Source organism: Balaenoptera musculus, chromosome 13, assembly GCF_009873245.2.
Source record: "Balaenoptera musculus isolate JJ_BM4_2016_0621 chromosome 13, mBalMus1.pri.v3, whole genome shotgun sequence".
NCBI lineage: Eukaryota > Metazoa > Chordata > Mammalia > Artiodactyla > Balaenopteridae > Balaenoptera > Balaenoptera musculus.
In genome coordinates, this window is record NC_045797.1 from 64,384,856 (window position 1) to 64,400,940 (window position 16,085).

At 35.4% G+C, this 16,085-nt stretch overlaps 1 protein-coding gene across 1 annotated transcript in view; it reads right to left on the minus strand.

Annotated features, from left to right (window-relative positions):
* The window catches only part of BIRC6 (baculoviral IAP repeat containing 6), a 241,875-nt gene that overhangs the window by 38,093 nt on the left and 187,697 nt on the right, over positions 1–16,085 (minus strand). Inside the window, 1 exon segment of the mRNA XM_036873943.1 lies at positions 6,185–6,395. Within this exon segment, the coding sequence (XP_036729838.1) occupies positions 6,185–6,395 (211 nt within the window).

The window sequence follows — 16,085 nt, forward strand, 5'->3', positions numbered from 1 at the left end:
AATATTAAAATATCATCACCTTTAGGAAGTTCTTAATGCAATTTGTACAGTAAATATTTAACAACTTTTTAAAGACAGACTAAATCACAATAAATCACTCCTAGGTGCCACCTTGCCATGTCAACAGGTTAATCTTGCCAGGAAAGATGAACATAATAAACTAGAAGTACATACATTTATTCCTTGAATAGTGCTCTGGTTTACACTAATACCAACCCCATCAAAATACTGTAATTATCTGTCACCAGAGTAATCCTCATCCATAGGAGAGTAAGGATGAGAATCAAAATACCACTCTAAATTGTAGCCACATTAAAACAAAAGCAAGGCTAGTTTGGCTTCTGCTAACTTTCGTTTCTCCCAATTAAGCACAGATAAAAGGGGGAAGGAGAGTAAGACAGTCAATGGACATACATCATCCCATTTCTTCTCCTTTTTAATTTTGTTAGTTTATATTTGCAAAATGCCATTACTTTTAGAGGACCTGAAGATATATCTTATTAATAAAGTTTCCCAAAGCGTGAGAAAACATTAAGTGATAATTAGACGTGGTATTAGTTAACTCAATAGAAGAGTGAGAAAACTAGTCTCTTTCCAACGAAAAGAAAGGTCTCAGTAAGCCTTTGGTAATTTCTTAGCATTGTTAAATCTTCCTTCTTAAAACACAAAACGGGTCTGGAGTCAGACACTAACTTTTTTTTTTAAAAAAAGATTTTATTTATTTATTATTTATTTATTTTATTTATTTTTGGCTGCATCAGGTCTCAGTTGCAGCACATGAGATCTTTGTTGAGGCACGCAGGATCTTTCATGGTGGCACTTGGGCTCTTCGTTGTGATGCGTGGGCTTCTCTCTAGTTGTGGCATGTGGGTTTTCTCTTCTCTAGTTGTGGCACACAGGCTCCAGGACGCATGGGCTCTGTAGTTGTGGCGCATGGGTTCCAGAGTGCTTGGGCTCTGTAGTTTGCAGCACGTCGGCTCTCTAGTTAGGGTGCGCGAGCTCAGTAGTTGTGGCGCACAGGCCCAGTTGCCCTGCGGCATGTGGGATGTTAGTTCTCTGACCAGGGATCAAACCCGCGTCCCCTGCCTTGTAAGGTGGATTCTTTACCACTGGACCACCAGGGAAGTCCCAGACACTAATTTTTAAAATTTAGTTTATTCGCTTTTAGACTTATCTTCTATTTATGGCAAATGATACTGGTCCTTTTGATATGTTAGTAATGTGAATTTTCCTCTTTAAATAAAATGTTTGGCTAAAAAAAAAAAAAAAACTGATCTAAAGAAAGATTCTAGCAAAAGCATGGGTGGTATAAGGTTTGAAAGTTCCTCCTCATACATGCTGAGGCTCTTCACTCTGACAAAGAATTTCTACCAAGAAAAATTTCCTTCAGTTTTCAACCATGAAAATGGTTTGGTTTATTTTGATCCAATTAATAAAAATCCCATTATTACATGATACTCTTTTAAGATGAATTCGAAAATAATACAGACAAAAGGCTCCAGAAAAATTAAATCTAAAGCCTATTTACTGTCATAGAAATTTTCCACATATATAACTTTAGCTGGATGACAGCTTTAAGGAAATAGAATTGTATGAACATGAATGTAGTCTCACCTTGTCGTTCCTGAACCTTAATATAAAAGATTTTAGATTCTCTGCTAATGATTCTGAGCCTCTGTCAAGCCAATAGATGGTTGTTTTCTGTCTTCAGTAAAATAACCTAGTAGGATTAGTACTGGAGAACTTCTGCATAGGATTACAGACTTCAGATGCTTGTATGTTAACAAAGGAAACCATGCTCCGAAAACCATTTATTCAATAGCACTTACACTTTATTGAAGGAGATCCCTGGGGATAAATCTGCAGTCACTGATGCTAACACATAGGCAGAATAATGCAGTTAATAAGTAATTTAAAGCCTGAGTTATATTATTTCTTTTTTAAAGTCAAACATCTGAAACATAGACAGTATTGCTACCTAGGAACTAACTTTCTTTTAAGTCCATAATTTTAGAACAAGAATGCTAATAGACTCAAATCCTCAGTCCCCAGAAGGGCAGGATGGGAGAGGACACAAATAGCTCAACTGTCAAGATAGAAAGGATGAAAATCTCTTCCATGGCAATTTAGTCTTGTTCTAACTCCCACCCTAACCATTCAGCTACACTGCAAGACAATCTTTTTTATAATGCAGATCTGATTAGATCTCGGCTGAAATCCTTTCAATGGCTCATCACATTTAAGAGTAGGTAACTATGCAGTTCTTCAAGCATCTACTTTCCTCTCTAGCCTCATTTCCCACCCCTCTCTCCCACCCGAAGGACACCCAGGCACAGCAAACTTCTTTATTCTCTACATTTCCCTGAATACGTGATGCTTTCTTTCACTCCTAACATTCTTCACACAGCCTGGTATACCAGGCCCCTGCTCTTCTTTATTTAGCCAATTCTTACGTATTCTTTGGGCTTCCAAATCTAGGTTGATCCTCCAGTAATGTCTTAAACTTCCAACATGCCATGTACTGTGTTATTAAAACTGCCTAGTTATTGTTTCCCCCATTATCTGTCAGTCCCTAAGAAAAAGACCTAATTTTCTTGTTATGCTCTCATGAACATTCAATAAACATCTGTTAAATGAACAAATCAGTGATGCTCTTGTGACCAGGCCAGATCTCACCTATCTGAATATAAGCGCAAGTTTCTAAAACACAAATTAGATAAAAGCAAAGTAAATAATCTGCCTTTTCAGCTTCTTAATGATATTTTCCTATTTCCTCTTATAGAAGGTTTCAGGCTTGGAGGGGAGAGTCAGCTAACCTATATAATCTCTATCATTCTTTGAATTTTGAGATCAAAATTAGTTGGGTTTAAGCATTGTCCTCAAGATAGGATACTCTTAATTAGATTATTCCAACCAGTAAAAGTAAACTTCCTCTTTAGATTTGGGCAAAACGTTTTAATTTCTTTCATCCAAAAAAGATAAAAATTATAAGTATAACATATACAGAAGAAATAATATCAATGTAAATCATTATATGTAACCACAATTATCATCCAGAGACCTGCAAATTACATAGAGAATCTATCTTTTCTTTATCTAAGATGACCAAATTATGCTGTTAAATTTTCATTTGGAAGGAAAAAACTGCATGCCTTTTGTGTATGCCTGGCTTTAAGAAAAAAAAAAAAAAAAAGAGTAACAAATGAGAAATAATGAGAAGAAAACAAGGCAATACAATAATATACATAAACATAATTAGTAAACTAGTACTTGCTTTCTTGCTTTAAAAAAAAAGAAAAACCTATACTAAATAGATGTACTCTATCTACCCTTACCTTTTTTTTCCCCTGAGCCCCCAGGTGCAGATGTGGCCAGGACTTCCCAGGGAATCACCCACAGGCAATGCATCCCCCCCACCCGCCTTATTTCTTACTGATAGAAAAAGAGACAAAAATAATGCAAAAATGTTCTGAGCTGCGGTACACCTACATATTATTTTTAAAGTCATAACTCCAAACCCTGATGAAGCACTAAAACACATCCTAAAAGTGATATGTAAACAGAATGTAAATTTGCCTTGACCATCCTCTTCTCAGAGTATCCTGGGTTTTGTTTTTGTTTTTAAATACAGTTGGGGATCAGGTAGGCAGGTAGGGGGAGGGGGGAGGGGGAGGGAGAAGCTTTGCATCTTGAAACAGTGTTAAAAATAAATTTAGACCAACTTCTGTGGGTATAAACTTTACAGGAAATTGGACTACACTGTTCACTTTATTAGAGTTCTATTCTGATGAAAATATGAAAAGAAATACATTTAAGTTCTGACAGGCTGGAAAAGAGTAGATTTTCCCCTCTTTCTGTGAAGTGGAAAGTGAATTCTCAAGGTGCCAAACCTTGATAGGAAAGTAGGGACGTTATAACATGTACGTCTTTGCTGGCTTCTTTTTGTAACAGAGGCTGTATTCTACACATATATAAAAAAAATAACAGATACCATGAGGAATCTTGACGAAGAGGCACATTCAAACCCTAATACAAAACTCTCTTTAGTGTTTCTTCGTCAGTATAATAGCTTTTAAAAATAGTTAACTGCACAGGGTCACTGTAAAGATAAAATAAAAAATGAAATGATCTCTGTGAACAGTCATTAAGATCTTTATGTGCATGGGTTTTTTTTCAATTTTTAAAAAATTAATTAATTTATTTTTGGCTGCGTTGGGTCTTCATTGCTGCGTGCGGGCTTTCTCTAGTTGCGGCGAGCGGGGGCTACTCTTCATTGCAGTGCGCGGGCTTCTCATTGTGGTGGCTCCTCTTGTTGTGGAGCACGGGCTCTAGGTGTGTGGGCTTCAGCAGTTGTGGCTCACAGGCTGTAGAGCGCAGGCTCAGTAGTTGTGGCGCACGGGCTTAGCTGCTCCGCGGCATGTGGGATCTTCCCGGACCAGGGCACGAACCTGTGTCCCCTGCATTAGCAGGCGGACTCCCAACCACTGCGCCACCAGGGAAGCACCCTACATGCATGTTTTGCTCGTACAGAATTTAAAAGTTTGAAGTGTCATTTTTTCTTGGTGAAAGATTTTAAAGAATATTTTTTTTCCAGGTAACCAAGTAGAAAAATAAAGAGCTCCTGTTAACTGAAACTCAGTTATCCTCTATCTGCAATTAAATTTTTGTAGTGAATCATTAATACATTTCATGCAGAAGTTTAATTTTTAAGAAATTATACTGCATGTTATGTGAACAGGATATACATTAAGAAAAGCAGCAAAAAAGGCACTCTAGGTGTACAAATTCTATTCACTTAGCTCAGTCAGAAAATCAGACCTTTAGTCTGATGACACCACACTATTTTTGTATAATTATGTTAGCTGCCTAGGTTACCAGTTAGAAAGATTTTTGCCATAATGAAGGATGGGACCAAAGATAATATTATTTTCTTCTCTACAACATAAAAAAGTCTCACATTATCAAAGAAAATATACCTTTACATTTTCCCTCCCTGGTAAAAAGAGTATGAACCGACAGCTTTTTATATCGCCACAAACTGGCTCGTCTTTAATCTCTTCTCTAATTTATGATTCTTACTGCCTGGCAGTGAGCCACTAGTTTTTAAAGTGATAACGACAGTACAATAAAGCTAAAAGAGTCAGAATAATCTGAGAAGTTGATTTCTTCTGAAAAATGAAAGCTGACAAAAACTATTCCTCCAATGACCAATTCTCTGCCATCATTTGATGTATACTGAGTTTCTCAAATTTTAGGCTATTAAAAAAATAAGTGAGAACAGGTAGGACAAATATATTGCAAAGATGGTAAAGAAGATTAACTGATTCAAAAGACCACTAACAAAGAAATAAGCTTCCTCTAGCCTAATTCTGAATGCTTATGCAAACATCAGAATTTATGCCATCTTTAAGTAAAACTGACAACCATTAAACAGATTCTGGTAAGAGAATGAAAAAGGTTACCAGGAAAAGGTTTTTTAAAAAGTTTTTGATAAGAGGACTCATCATCTGATTTCTAGCAAGGTATAAACTTAACCAAAGATTCATTCAAAAATTCAATTTTCCATGAAGATAAAATACTAACTTTACTATAACTTCACCAACTAAATACCGAATCCTCTACCTTCTAAAAAACATTATAGCATGAATTATAACATATGTATCAAAATGAAACTAGTAATTCATAAAGCCAACAGTTCTAATTCTATGAATCTACTCTGCAGAGATTTCTGCAATTCCCAAAAGATGTATGTCAGAGGTTATTATAAATTAGAAATAACCCAAATGCCCACTAATAGATGGTTAAGTAAAATACAGCATCTATATACAATACATAATCAGAAATATTAAGAACAGTATCAGCAATATGTATTTACTGAGCGTGAAGGTGTCTTTCACCTCAATATTGAGTAAAACTAGCATCTATCTGTATAATAGGTACAATGTGATAGCATTTAAGAAAAACTATCTATAGCTATAAGATCGCATAGGGCGATGTCTGATAAGCCACTGTTAATAAGCGTTTCTGAGTGTAGGATTTGGTGGATACTTTTTCTTTGTAGTTTTATTTACTGCTTGTGCATATGTGTGTTTAATTCGCATATATCATTTTTAAAAAACCAACAAAGCTATTTTAAAAAAGATTGTAAAAGCCAAGGTCAAACGAAATGAACAAAGTATAGTACCTTAAACGGTTGGTGTAGGTATCAACACAGGTCTTCATTTTGGCTAATAATGTACCGACAGAAGTTTGACACTCTGACTGTTCTTCTTCCTCTTCACCATTCTCTGCAGAAAGAGGCAACAATAGGGGCACCATGCACGTACAAGAAGCAATGGCCCGGAGCAATTCTAGCAGAGCTCGATAGAGTGGCACATGTCTTGCCATGTCGAGAACTGTAAGAAGGAAGAGGGGGAAAGCATAAAATGAGCACATGTGCAATATAAAAGTAAGTCCATAGCAATGTAGCTTCTACTTGGATCTTAAGATTAATTGCTTGGTTAGTAAGTGGACTAAAGTAGATGTTCATGAAGCACCAATGTGCAAAGTATAAGAGGCACTTTCAGGGAACAAAAAAAAAAGAAAATGGCACAGAGTTGGGGAGACAGCAAGAAATGTAATTAAGTAACTATTTAGTTACATTACACATAAAAATGATTAAATAGTCCAGATAATACATTATGGCAGTAAATGCATTTACTTATTTACTTTTTAAAAAAATTTACTTATTTATTATTTATTTTTGGCTGCATTGGGTCTTTGTTGCTGCATGCAGCTTTCTCTAGTTCCAGTGAGTGGGGGCTACTCTTCATTGCGGTGCGCGGGCTTCTCATTGCGGTGGCTTCTCTTGTTGCGGAGCAAGGGCTCTAGGTGCGTGGGCTTCAGTAGTTGTGGCACATGGGCTCAGTAGTTGTGGCTCACGGGCTCTAGAGCACAGGCTCAGTAGTTGTGGCGCACGGGCTTAGTTGCTCCGCGGCATGTGGGATCTTCCTGGACCAGGGCTCGAACCCGTGTCCCCTGCATTGGTAGGCGGATTCTTAACCACTGCGCCGCCAGGGAAGCCCAATGCATTTATTAATATAACATGGAAACAATATATTTTTTAAACAATTGAAAGGAAGCCACTGTATCTTAGGTAAAATAGAACGATACGACCAGCTTATCAAAAGTATAATTCAACAAATCAACTTGTTAGGAAAAAAAAAAAGTTGACAATGCCAGCTTTTAGTTATTAGCTATAAATCAAATGAATTTTTTTCTTAAAACTACATGCATCTAACAGTGGATTCCATACTCTAAGAACATGTATTACTTCTATAGCTTTTATAAGTTGTTTTGTTAGGTTTTGTGGCTTTCTCCCAAGTGTAATTTACTTTTGTGAATCATGAGATAAGGACCTAACAACTTTTTTCCAATACCAGTTACTGAATAAAGTTATTCCATACATGTTTATTATTTATTATGTTAGTTATTCCCAATTATTTACTGAAAATCCACCGGTGGACAGGCTGGGAATACAGCAGTGAAGAAAACAACCAAAAATCCTTGCCTTCATGTAGCTTACCCTCAAGGTAGATTAACAAGGAGTAAAAAGTTCTTCCAGACACTACTAAGTACTCTGAAAGCTAAACAGAAGATTGAAAACAGGGGAGAACGAACGGGGAGTATACCTGCTGGAGGAAGAAATTGTCTCACTGCCCACAGAGCTATATTGGGATTGGAGTATGGGGGGCGGGTGTTGAGGCATCACCTAGGAATTCTGGACTTTGTTTGGCAAGTGATTTAAAGGGATAAAGGCCTTAATAAATTAGTTCTGATGACGTAAAGACAAAGAGTGAGCCTGTTCAGAGTTATGGATGAGTAGGCCCTTGTTTCACACCTTCCAATAATGATACAGAGGATGGGGTAAAAAGTATGACTGCCCATTTCTTTCCTCGCTTATTTGAAAATTTTACTCTCCATCTTTATCATATATAAAATTTGTATACATACTTGGTTATGTTTAAAGCTTCTTTTCCAACTTATTATCTAATGTTACTGCTTTTATAGTATAACATAGTACAATATAGTTTCAGGAAATCCAGGTTAAAGTCCAAAGTTACTAATCAATAGGCATAAAATACAACATTAATATTTGTGAGGATATGGAAAAGCTAGACTTACATAAAGAGGTGGACATGCAAAATGATAACCAATTTGGCATTATTTTACATGCCCATATTCTATGACTTAGCAATATCACTTCTTACTATAAACAAGGATGATCAATATAATACTGTTTTTAATACTGAGAGTTGGAAGCACCAAGGGGCAATGAAAGGATAAATATACAATAGCATGTCCAAATAATTCTGTTCTATGTAGCATTTAAAAAGAGTAACAGTAGATCTATCTCCTACATCTATATTTGAGTGAATTAGGTTGCAAAAAATACATGAAGATGACATTTATGGAAACACAGGCTCAAATATTTCTTTTTCATGGCTGAGCAACCATGTAGGAATACTCGAGAAAAAAAATGAATTTCTAAATATTAACTTTATACACATAAGTAACATCTCAAACCAATTACTCTGACAAATAGTAAAACATTCTTGATAAGGCTAGAGTCTCTTTTGACCATTTCTCTCCTCAATGTGTATCACTTTCAAATACATACATCTAATCTTCTTTCTGTATGATGACAGTTCTGTATGTGTATTATTCTTTGGAGAAAGCATTGTGTGTATGAGAAACTAAGGTTTAGTAAGTTGCATAAGCAGCTAAATAGAAGGCAGCAAGACCAACACTGACACCTAGGTATATCTAACCCTAGAGCTTCATTATACCACGATGCTTCCTGAGTTGTCCAATATGGTAGCTACTGGTCACACATGACTATTTAAATTTAATTAAAATGTAAAAAAAATTAAAAGTTCTGTTCAATTGTACTAGCCACATTGCAAGTGATCAATAGCTACACAAGTCCATACTGGACAGCGGAGACATAGGACATTTCCATCATAGCAAAAGTCTCTTGTATAGTGTCATCATCAAGAGCCAAATTCCTTATATTCTGTTTATGTACGCAAACCATGAGAACTATGCAGGTATGGGCTCTATCCAAAGAGATGGGTCTTTTTCTAGGGGTTATAGGTGTCACAGAGCCACCACAACTATGCTTAAAGGAAACCATCTCTAGACTATATGCAAAATAGCATGAATATGTTGTTTCAGGTTTATTTCAAAACGAGGGATACATACATGTACTGGATATCCTTGCATAGATATAGAATACTGAGAATATTAACCATAAACTAGTAATGGTAGTTTCATGTAGAAAAGGACTAGGCTTTGGTGGGGCAATGTTAGGGTAAATTACTTTTCATTATATACCTTTTTGAACTGTTTTGCAATGGTTTACCAGAGTATATGGCATGCAGTAAATATTTTATTGACAATATAGTTTAGTAATTACTAGATCACAGTAACTTGATAACACATAGATGATTTAAAGAACTTAAGATACAAGCACATGCACAAAAGGAATTAAGCTATGATCTTTTTTTTTTATAAATTTATTTTATTTATTTTATTTTTGGCTGTGTTGGGTCTTCGTTGCTGCGCGCAGGCTTTTTCTAGTTGCAGCGAGTGGGGGCCACTCTTTTTTGCGGTGCGCGGGCCTCTCACTGCAGTGGCTTCTCTTGTTGCGGAGCACGGGCTCTAGGCCCGCCAGCTTCAGTAGCTGTGGCCTGCGGGCTGTAGAGCGCAGGCTCAGTACTTGTGGCGCACGGGCTCAGTTGCTCCGCAGCATGTGGGATCTTCCCAGACCAGGACTCGAACCCATCTTCCCTGCACTGGCAGGCGGATTCTTAACCACAGCGCCACCAGGGAAGCCCTAAGCTACGATCTTATCTCAGTTAGAAAAAGCAACACACAATATTAATTAATCCTAAAAATTAATCTGACCTCTATAAAAAAGAAAAATACTTAGTATTTTAGATAGTGTGTTAAGAGGTAGAAGATTATTTCCCAATGTTATTAAATAATGTATAGTTATAATCCTTTCCTCAGAATTTGCTGTTTCTCCTTACATTCTTTTGAATGGAGTTCTATGAATGTAATTTATGCTCCATATTACAATATTACCTCCAAATAATCCACACTTCATTGTTCTGCAACATTCTATTGACAGAAAAATAAAGCCAACTATAAGAAAGCATGGTTTTTTATAATATAGTAAATAACATATATTCTTACATTAGAAAAGCAGTAATATAAATTACCTGCTAAATCACATCATGTTAAGTAATTCTAAACATTAAAGTGACAGAGGGTTATTATGTATACACAAAAACTGTTTTAGGGGTTTAATAACAGATACTTTGCCGGGATAATAATCAATGCGATTGAAAATGAGGCAATACTGTGTTATTATAAGACAATAATCTTGGAGAATTAAACCTAAAATATTCTGAGATATAAATAAACTATTCGATCCAAAGAATATAAGAAATAATTTGACATAGGAAAGAACTTGCATGAAGAACTCGCTCAAGACTGTATCATCAGTGAAGTGGAGCGAGCAGGACGCACACACAGGTCATCCAGTTCCGAAGTCCAGACACTTAACTTCTAAAATATAACGGCACTCAACAGTCACAGTTTCAGAAAAAAACACTAACATGACTTACCAACAGAGAGGAAAAAAAAGTGTTTCAGGCATGGGAAAAAATTTAATATGGCCTGAAATTCCTCCTAACAGGTTCCTTAAAGCACACTAAAAAGTGCTAGTTGCCTTTAAGCTTTAATCTATATAATTCATAATCTTAAAATAAATATTTTCAACATACTTTACAGCACAGTCTCAAATTTCATTTGAGACTCAAATGAAACATTCAAATGGTAAAATAAAAAATTTACCTCTTAATATAATTTAATTCTCTAGAATCTTTAAGTGGCACTTGTTATTAAAAAAAAAATCAAAACTCTAAGTAATGCAAGCAAAATCACAAAATCATTTCCAGATGAATTATTTATAACTTTCAAAATCAATTTATTGAGGCATAACTTACAATCAATAAAATGCACTAACTTTAAGTACATATTCAATGATATCTAACAGTATACACTCCTGTGTAATCACTGCCAAAATGAAGATACAGAATACTTTTATCATCCCAAACACCTCTTATGCCCCTTTGTAGTTAATCATCCTCCTCTGGCCAGCTTCAGGCAACCACTCCTATGCTGTCACCGTAGAAAGCAGATAAGCAACAGAGAAAACCAACAATGCCAATGCCAAATCGGTTTTTTTTTTTTTTAAACATTTTAAAAAACCCACTTACTTATTGATTGATTGATTGCCACGTGGTGAGGCTTGTGGGATTTTAGTTTCCTGACCAGGGATTGAACCCAAGCCCTCGGCAGTTAAAGCGCAGAGTCCTAACCACTGGACGGCCAGGGAATTCCCCCAAATCGGTTCTTTAAAAATAAATAGCAAATCTCAATAGCCCCCTGTCAGTTAAAAAAAAATTGAATTCTTACTTAAAATCCTTTTCATTAAAAAGCTCCATATGGCTTCACAGGTAAATTTTATCAAACACTTAAAAAACACATACTTTTTTCTTTTTTTGGCCACACCACGTGACTTGCGGGATTTTAGCTCCACGACCAGGGATTGACACCCCCCACCCCTCCAACCATGAAAGCGCCTAGTCCTAACCACTGGACCGCCAGGGAATTCCCTAAAAAACACATACTATTAATTGTATGTGATCTACTTCAGTAAACAGAGGATGTGGTAACAACTCATTTTATGAGGACTAAATTACCCAGATACCAAAATGAGACAAAGACATTACCAATAAAAAAAAGAAAGAAAAGAAAAAAGAAACTACAGATGAGTATCCCTCATGAACACAGAAACAAAAAAGTATAATAAATCACAACCAAGTGGCTTTTATTCCAGGAATGCAAAGTTGACTTTACATTTGAAAAATCAATGTAATTCACCATATTAACAGACAAAATAAAAAAAGCCATATGATCATCTTACCAGATCTAAACAAAGCATTTAACAAAATTCAAAATTCATTGATGATAAAACTCTAACCAAACCAGAAATAGAAGAAAACTGCCTCAAGCTGATAAAGGGAATCTAAAAATACCCCTACATCAACCACCATATTTAATGGTGAAAAGACTGAACACCTTTCCCCCAAACTGACAACTTCTGCAAGATCTAGACAGTACAATAAGAAAAAAAAAAAAAAAAAAGTTTTAAAGAAACAAACAAAACTCATATAAATTGGAAAGAAGAAATAAAATTGTCTTTAATGTTCATGGTATGATTATCTCTCTCTACAGAAATCCTAAGGAATGTAGTACAACTACTGAGTTTCACAAGGTAGTAGGATATCAGGTGAATAAATAAAAATCAACTGTATTCTTATATACTAGTAACAAGAAAATAAAATTTAAAAAAACAGTATCATTTACAATAGCATAAAAAATGAAATTGGGATAAATTTGACAATTTCAAAAGTATAAAAACACTGCTGAGGTTCATTAAAGGAAATTTAAACAAATAGATATACAATGCTCATAGAAGACCCAATATTGTTAATAAGTTAATTCTCTCCAAATTCATGTACAGATTGAATGCAATTTCAATCGAATTTCCAATGGGCTTTTAGTTGGGGGGTAGAAACTGACAAGATGACTCTAATATATATGGAAATGCAAAGGACCTAGAGAGTCAAAATAATTACAGCTGAATTTTATTTGCCATAAGATTACAAATTCTGCAATTAATGCATCTTAAGAGTTAAGTAAACTTTATAAGTATTAACTGGTCAAATGCTTGCCTTTTTTGAAACTATCTAGTAGGACAAAGGAACAAGAAACAAACAAATTTACAATGATACTTTGACTAATAAAATCTCTGAGAGTAGAAATCGTCTAGGTGAAAACAAAACAAAAATACTTCGCAAATCATGCAAAGCCTAATTGTTTAGCTGAATACCTATGACTGACAAAAATACTTCCATGTAGAATTTCTATTCATTCTAGCCCACATAAAAGTTACAAGGACTTGGGTATATAATCGCTGATGTCCCAACACCAGCCTTTCACTCTTCTCTCCATCTCTGGTAGAAATAGCTAATCTGTGTAAGTTCCAAATATTTTCATACTCTCATCTTCTATTACCAATCTGTCTGTTCATACTTCTAGCTATACATGCTAGATATAATGTTACTGATTACTATTTCTGGATGGTGGTCCATGAGGTAATTTATGTTAAAATTTATTTTTACTTTCTCCTTTGTGCTTTTAGGCATTGCTTAAGTTACTTACAGCCTGCATAAAATGATGTCTTAAATTTGCTTTAAAATAACCTATTATGTGTATATACGTATGTGTTTGGAAAAAATGGGTTAGTGAGCACGTAAATGAAAAGCATGGCCATATGTTTATCTGATGAAGCTGGTGACGGAGCTCAAAGGGGTTCATCATGCTACATTCACTAGTTTTACATATTTTGAACTTTTCCATAATAAAAAATTTTATTAAATTGTCATAGTCATTAAAGACAAAGTGGAGGAATGTTACAAATTGAAGAAGGTGGAAAAGGTTACTAAATGATCCTAGATTAAATTTTGGACAAAAAGCAATTTTCTTCTTTGCTATACAGGACATAATTGGGACAACAGATGAAATATGAATGGTATCTGTGGATTGGATGATTAGATAGGTGTATTCTATCAATGCTTTTTTTCTGATTTTGGTTACTGTAATGTAGTTATGTAGTAGACTGCCTTTGTGTTTTAGGAAATAAACAGTGAAATACTTAGGGGTAACAGAGCTATCATATCTGCAACATATGTCTCACAATTGGTGCAGAAAAAATAATGTGTGTATGTATAAAATTTATATATGCTTACATGTATAGATAGACAAAAGAAAGGAAGGAAGTTGGTATCAAACTCCTAGAAAGGCATGGGGTGTGGGGGGACTTCCCTGGTAAGACTCTGTGCTCCCAATGCAAGGAGCCCGGGTTCGATCCCTGGTCGGGGAACTAGATCCCACATGCATGCTGCAACTAAGAGCCCTCATGCTGCAATTAAAGATCCCGCATGCCAAAATGAAGACCCCGCGTGCCACAACTAAGACCTGGTGCAGCCAAAATAAATAAATAAATAAAATAAATATTTTTTAAAAAAAGAAAGGTGTGGGGAAATAGCCACTCAACATTACTGGTATAATGTCTATGGAGCACAAGTTACAATCTGTCAAAACAACAAATTGGCATACCCTTTGAATCATCAATTCTAGTTAATTCTGAAAATTAATCCTACAGATAAAATTATCAAGGTCACCAAAATTAGTCACTGCAACATTGTTTATAACAGCAAAAGAATCCATTTATGTTCATTAGATGGAGCTGTTTCGATTACTAAGTATCAATTATGCAGTCATAAAAATGAAGATGTGCTTTATGCTGCATTGGAACAAATTCCAAAGTACCTAAGGTGGGAACAGGAGGAACAAGGAATAGAAATGGGGTTGTATGGGGAATTCCCGGGCGGTCCAGTGGTTAGGACGTGGTGCTTTCACTGCCGGGGGCCCGGGTTCAATCTCTTGATTGGGGAACTAAGATCCTACAAGCCTCGTGGGTGTGGCAAAAAAAAAAAAAGAAAAAAAAGAAAGAAATGGGGTTGTATGTTATACTGCCATTTGAGTAAAAATAACATAACAACAATGTAAAAGGTAAGGAAAGAGAATATGTATTCATATTTACTTGTTTTTTATATATACATATATATACACACACAGGATCTCTATTAAAAAATATAAGAAATTAGTACTATTGATTATCTCTAGGGAGCTAAATTGGTCGGCTAGAGGACAGGTGCAGGAAGACAACTATTTATTAGATACCATCTTAAAGCTTTTGAATTTTAAAACAAGTGAAGAATATAATATTTGGATAAAGAAAAAAATGTGTAATTTAATATTTAATAAAGATGATTAATGTTACAAGTAAAAGGCACATGATATAGTACATTTAGGTATGTGTTGAATTTTTACTTTCAAGGAATTAATGGATGCAAAATATCCCACTATAAGGATAAAGAATAATTAATGAGAGGTTAAAAATTTGACTAGGCTTTTGAAACCTAATTTTTTTTTTCTCACCAGCATGACAGCATGAAGAGTTCAGTGCACCTGCTCCGCCATGAAACAGATACAAATTTTTTAAAAAACACCACCACTCAAGGCCCTAGAAATAGTCCAAAGAGCACACAACAAACTGAGAAAACATTCATTTAAGAAAATCTACTAAAACTCAGTAAGAAAAACAAGAACCTAAAGTATTTGAACCAAGATCCTACTCTCTTCCTGCTCTCAGCTCAGCAAGAAAGCAAATTCACTACAGACTGGTAGAACCTGAGCTCCCTCTTCCCCTAGCTTGAGTTGGAAGATTACCTCCCCAGGAGGGGAAAATCTCAGCATTTCTCATCCTACCACCAGCTACTTGCTGCTGTGGCTAAGTTTCAGATAAGTAGAGCTAAGAGGCAGATGCTTCCTTTTGCCCAGACCCCACTTATGGGACAGGGGATCTGAATAGATAATTCTCCAAAAAAGGTATACAAATGACCAGCAAACACACCATCATTAGTCATCAGGGAAATGCAAATCAAAACCACAATGAGATACCTGCCATCTCACATGCACTAAGATGGCTGTAATTTAAAAGTCAAGGAATAACTTATTACCATGTGAAGCAGCACTTCCACTCCTAGGTATACACCCAAAGGAATTGAAAGTAGGAACGAACACAGATATTTGTACACTCATGTTCACTGTTATTCACAATAGCCAAAAGGTATAAACAACTCAAATGTCTATCAAATGATGAATAAATAAGCAAAATGCAGTAGATATCCATACAGTGAAATATTATCCAGTCATAAAAAGGAAATCAAGTACTGATACATGAAACAACATCAATGGACCTTGACAACACTGTACTGAGATTAAAAAGCTAAACAAAAGACTACATATTACATGATCTGATTTATATGAAATGTTCACAGTGG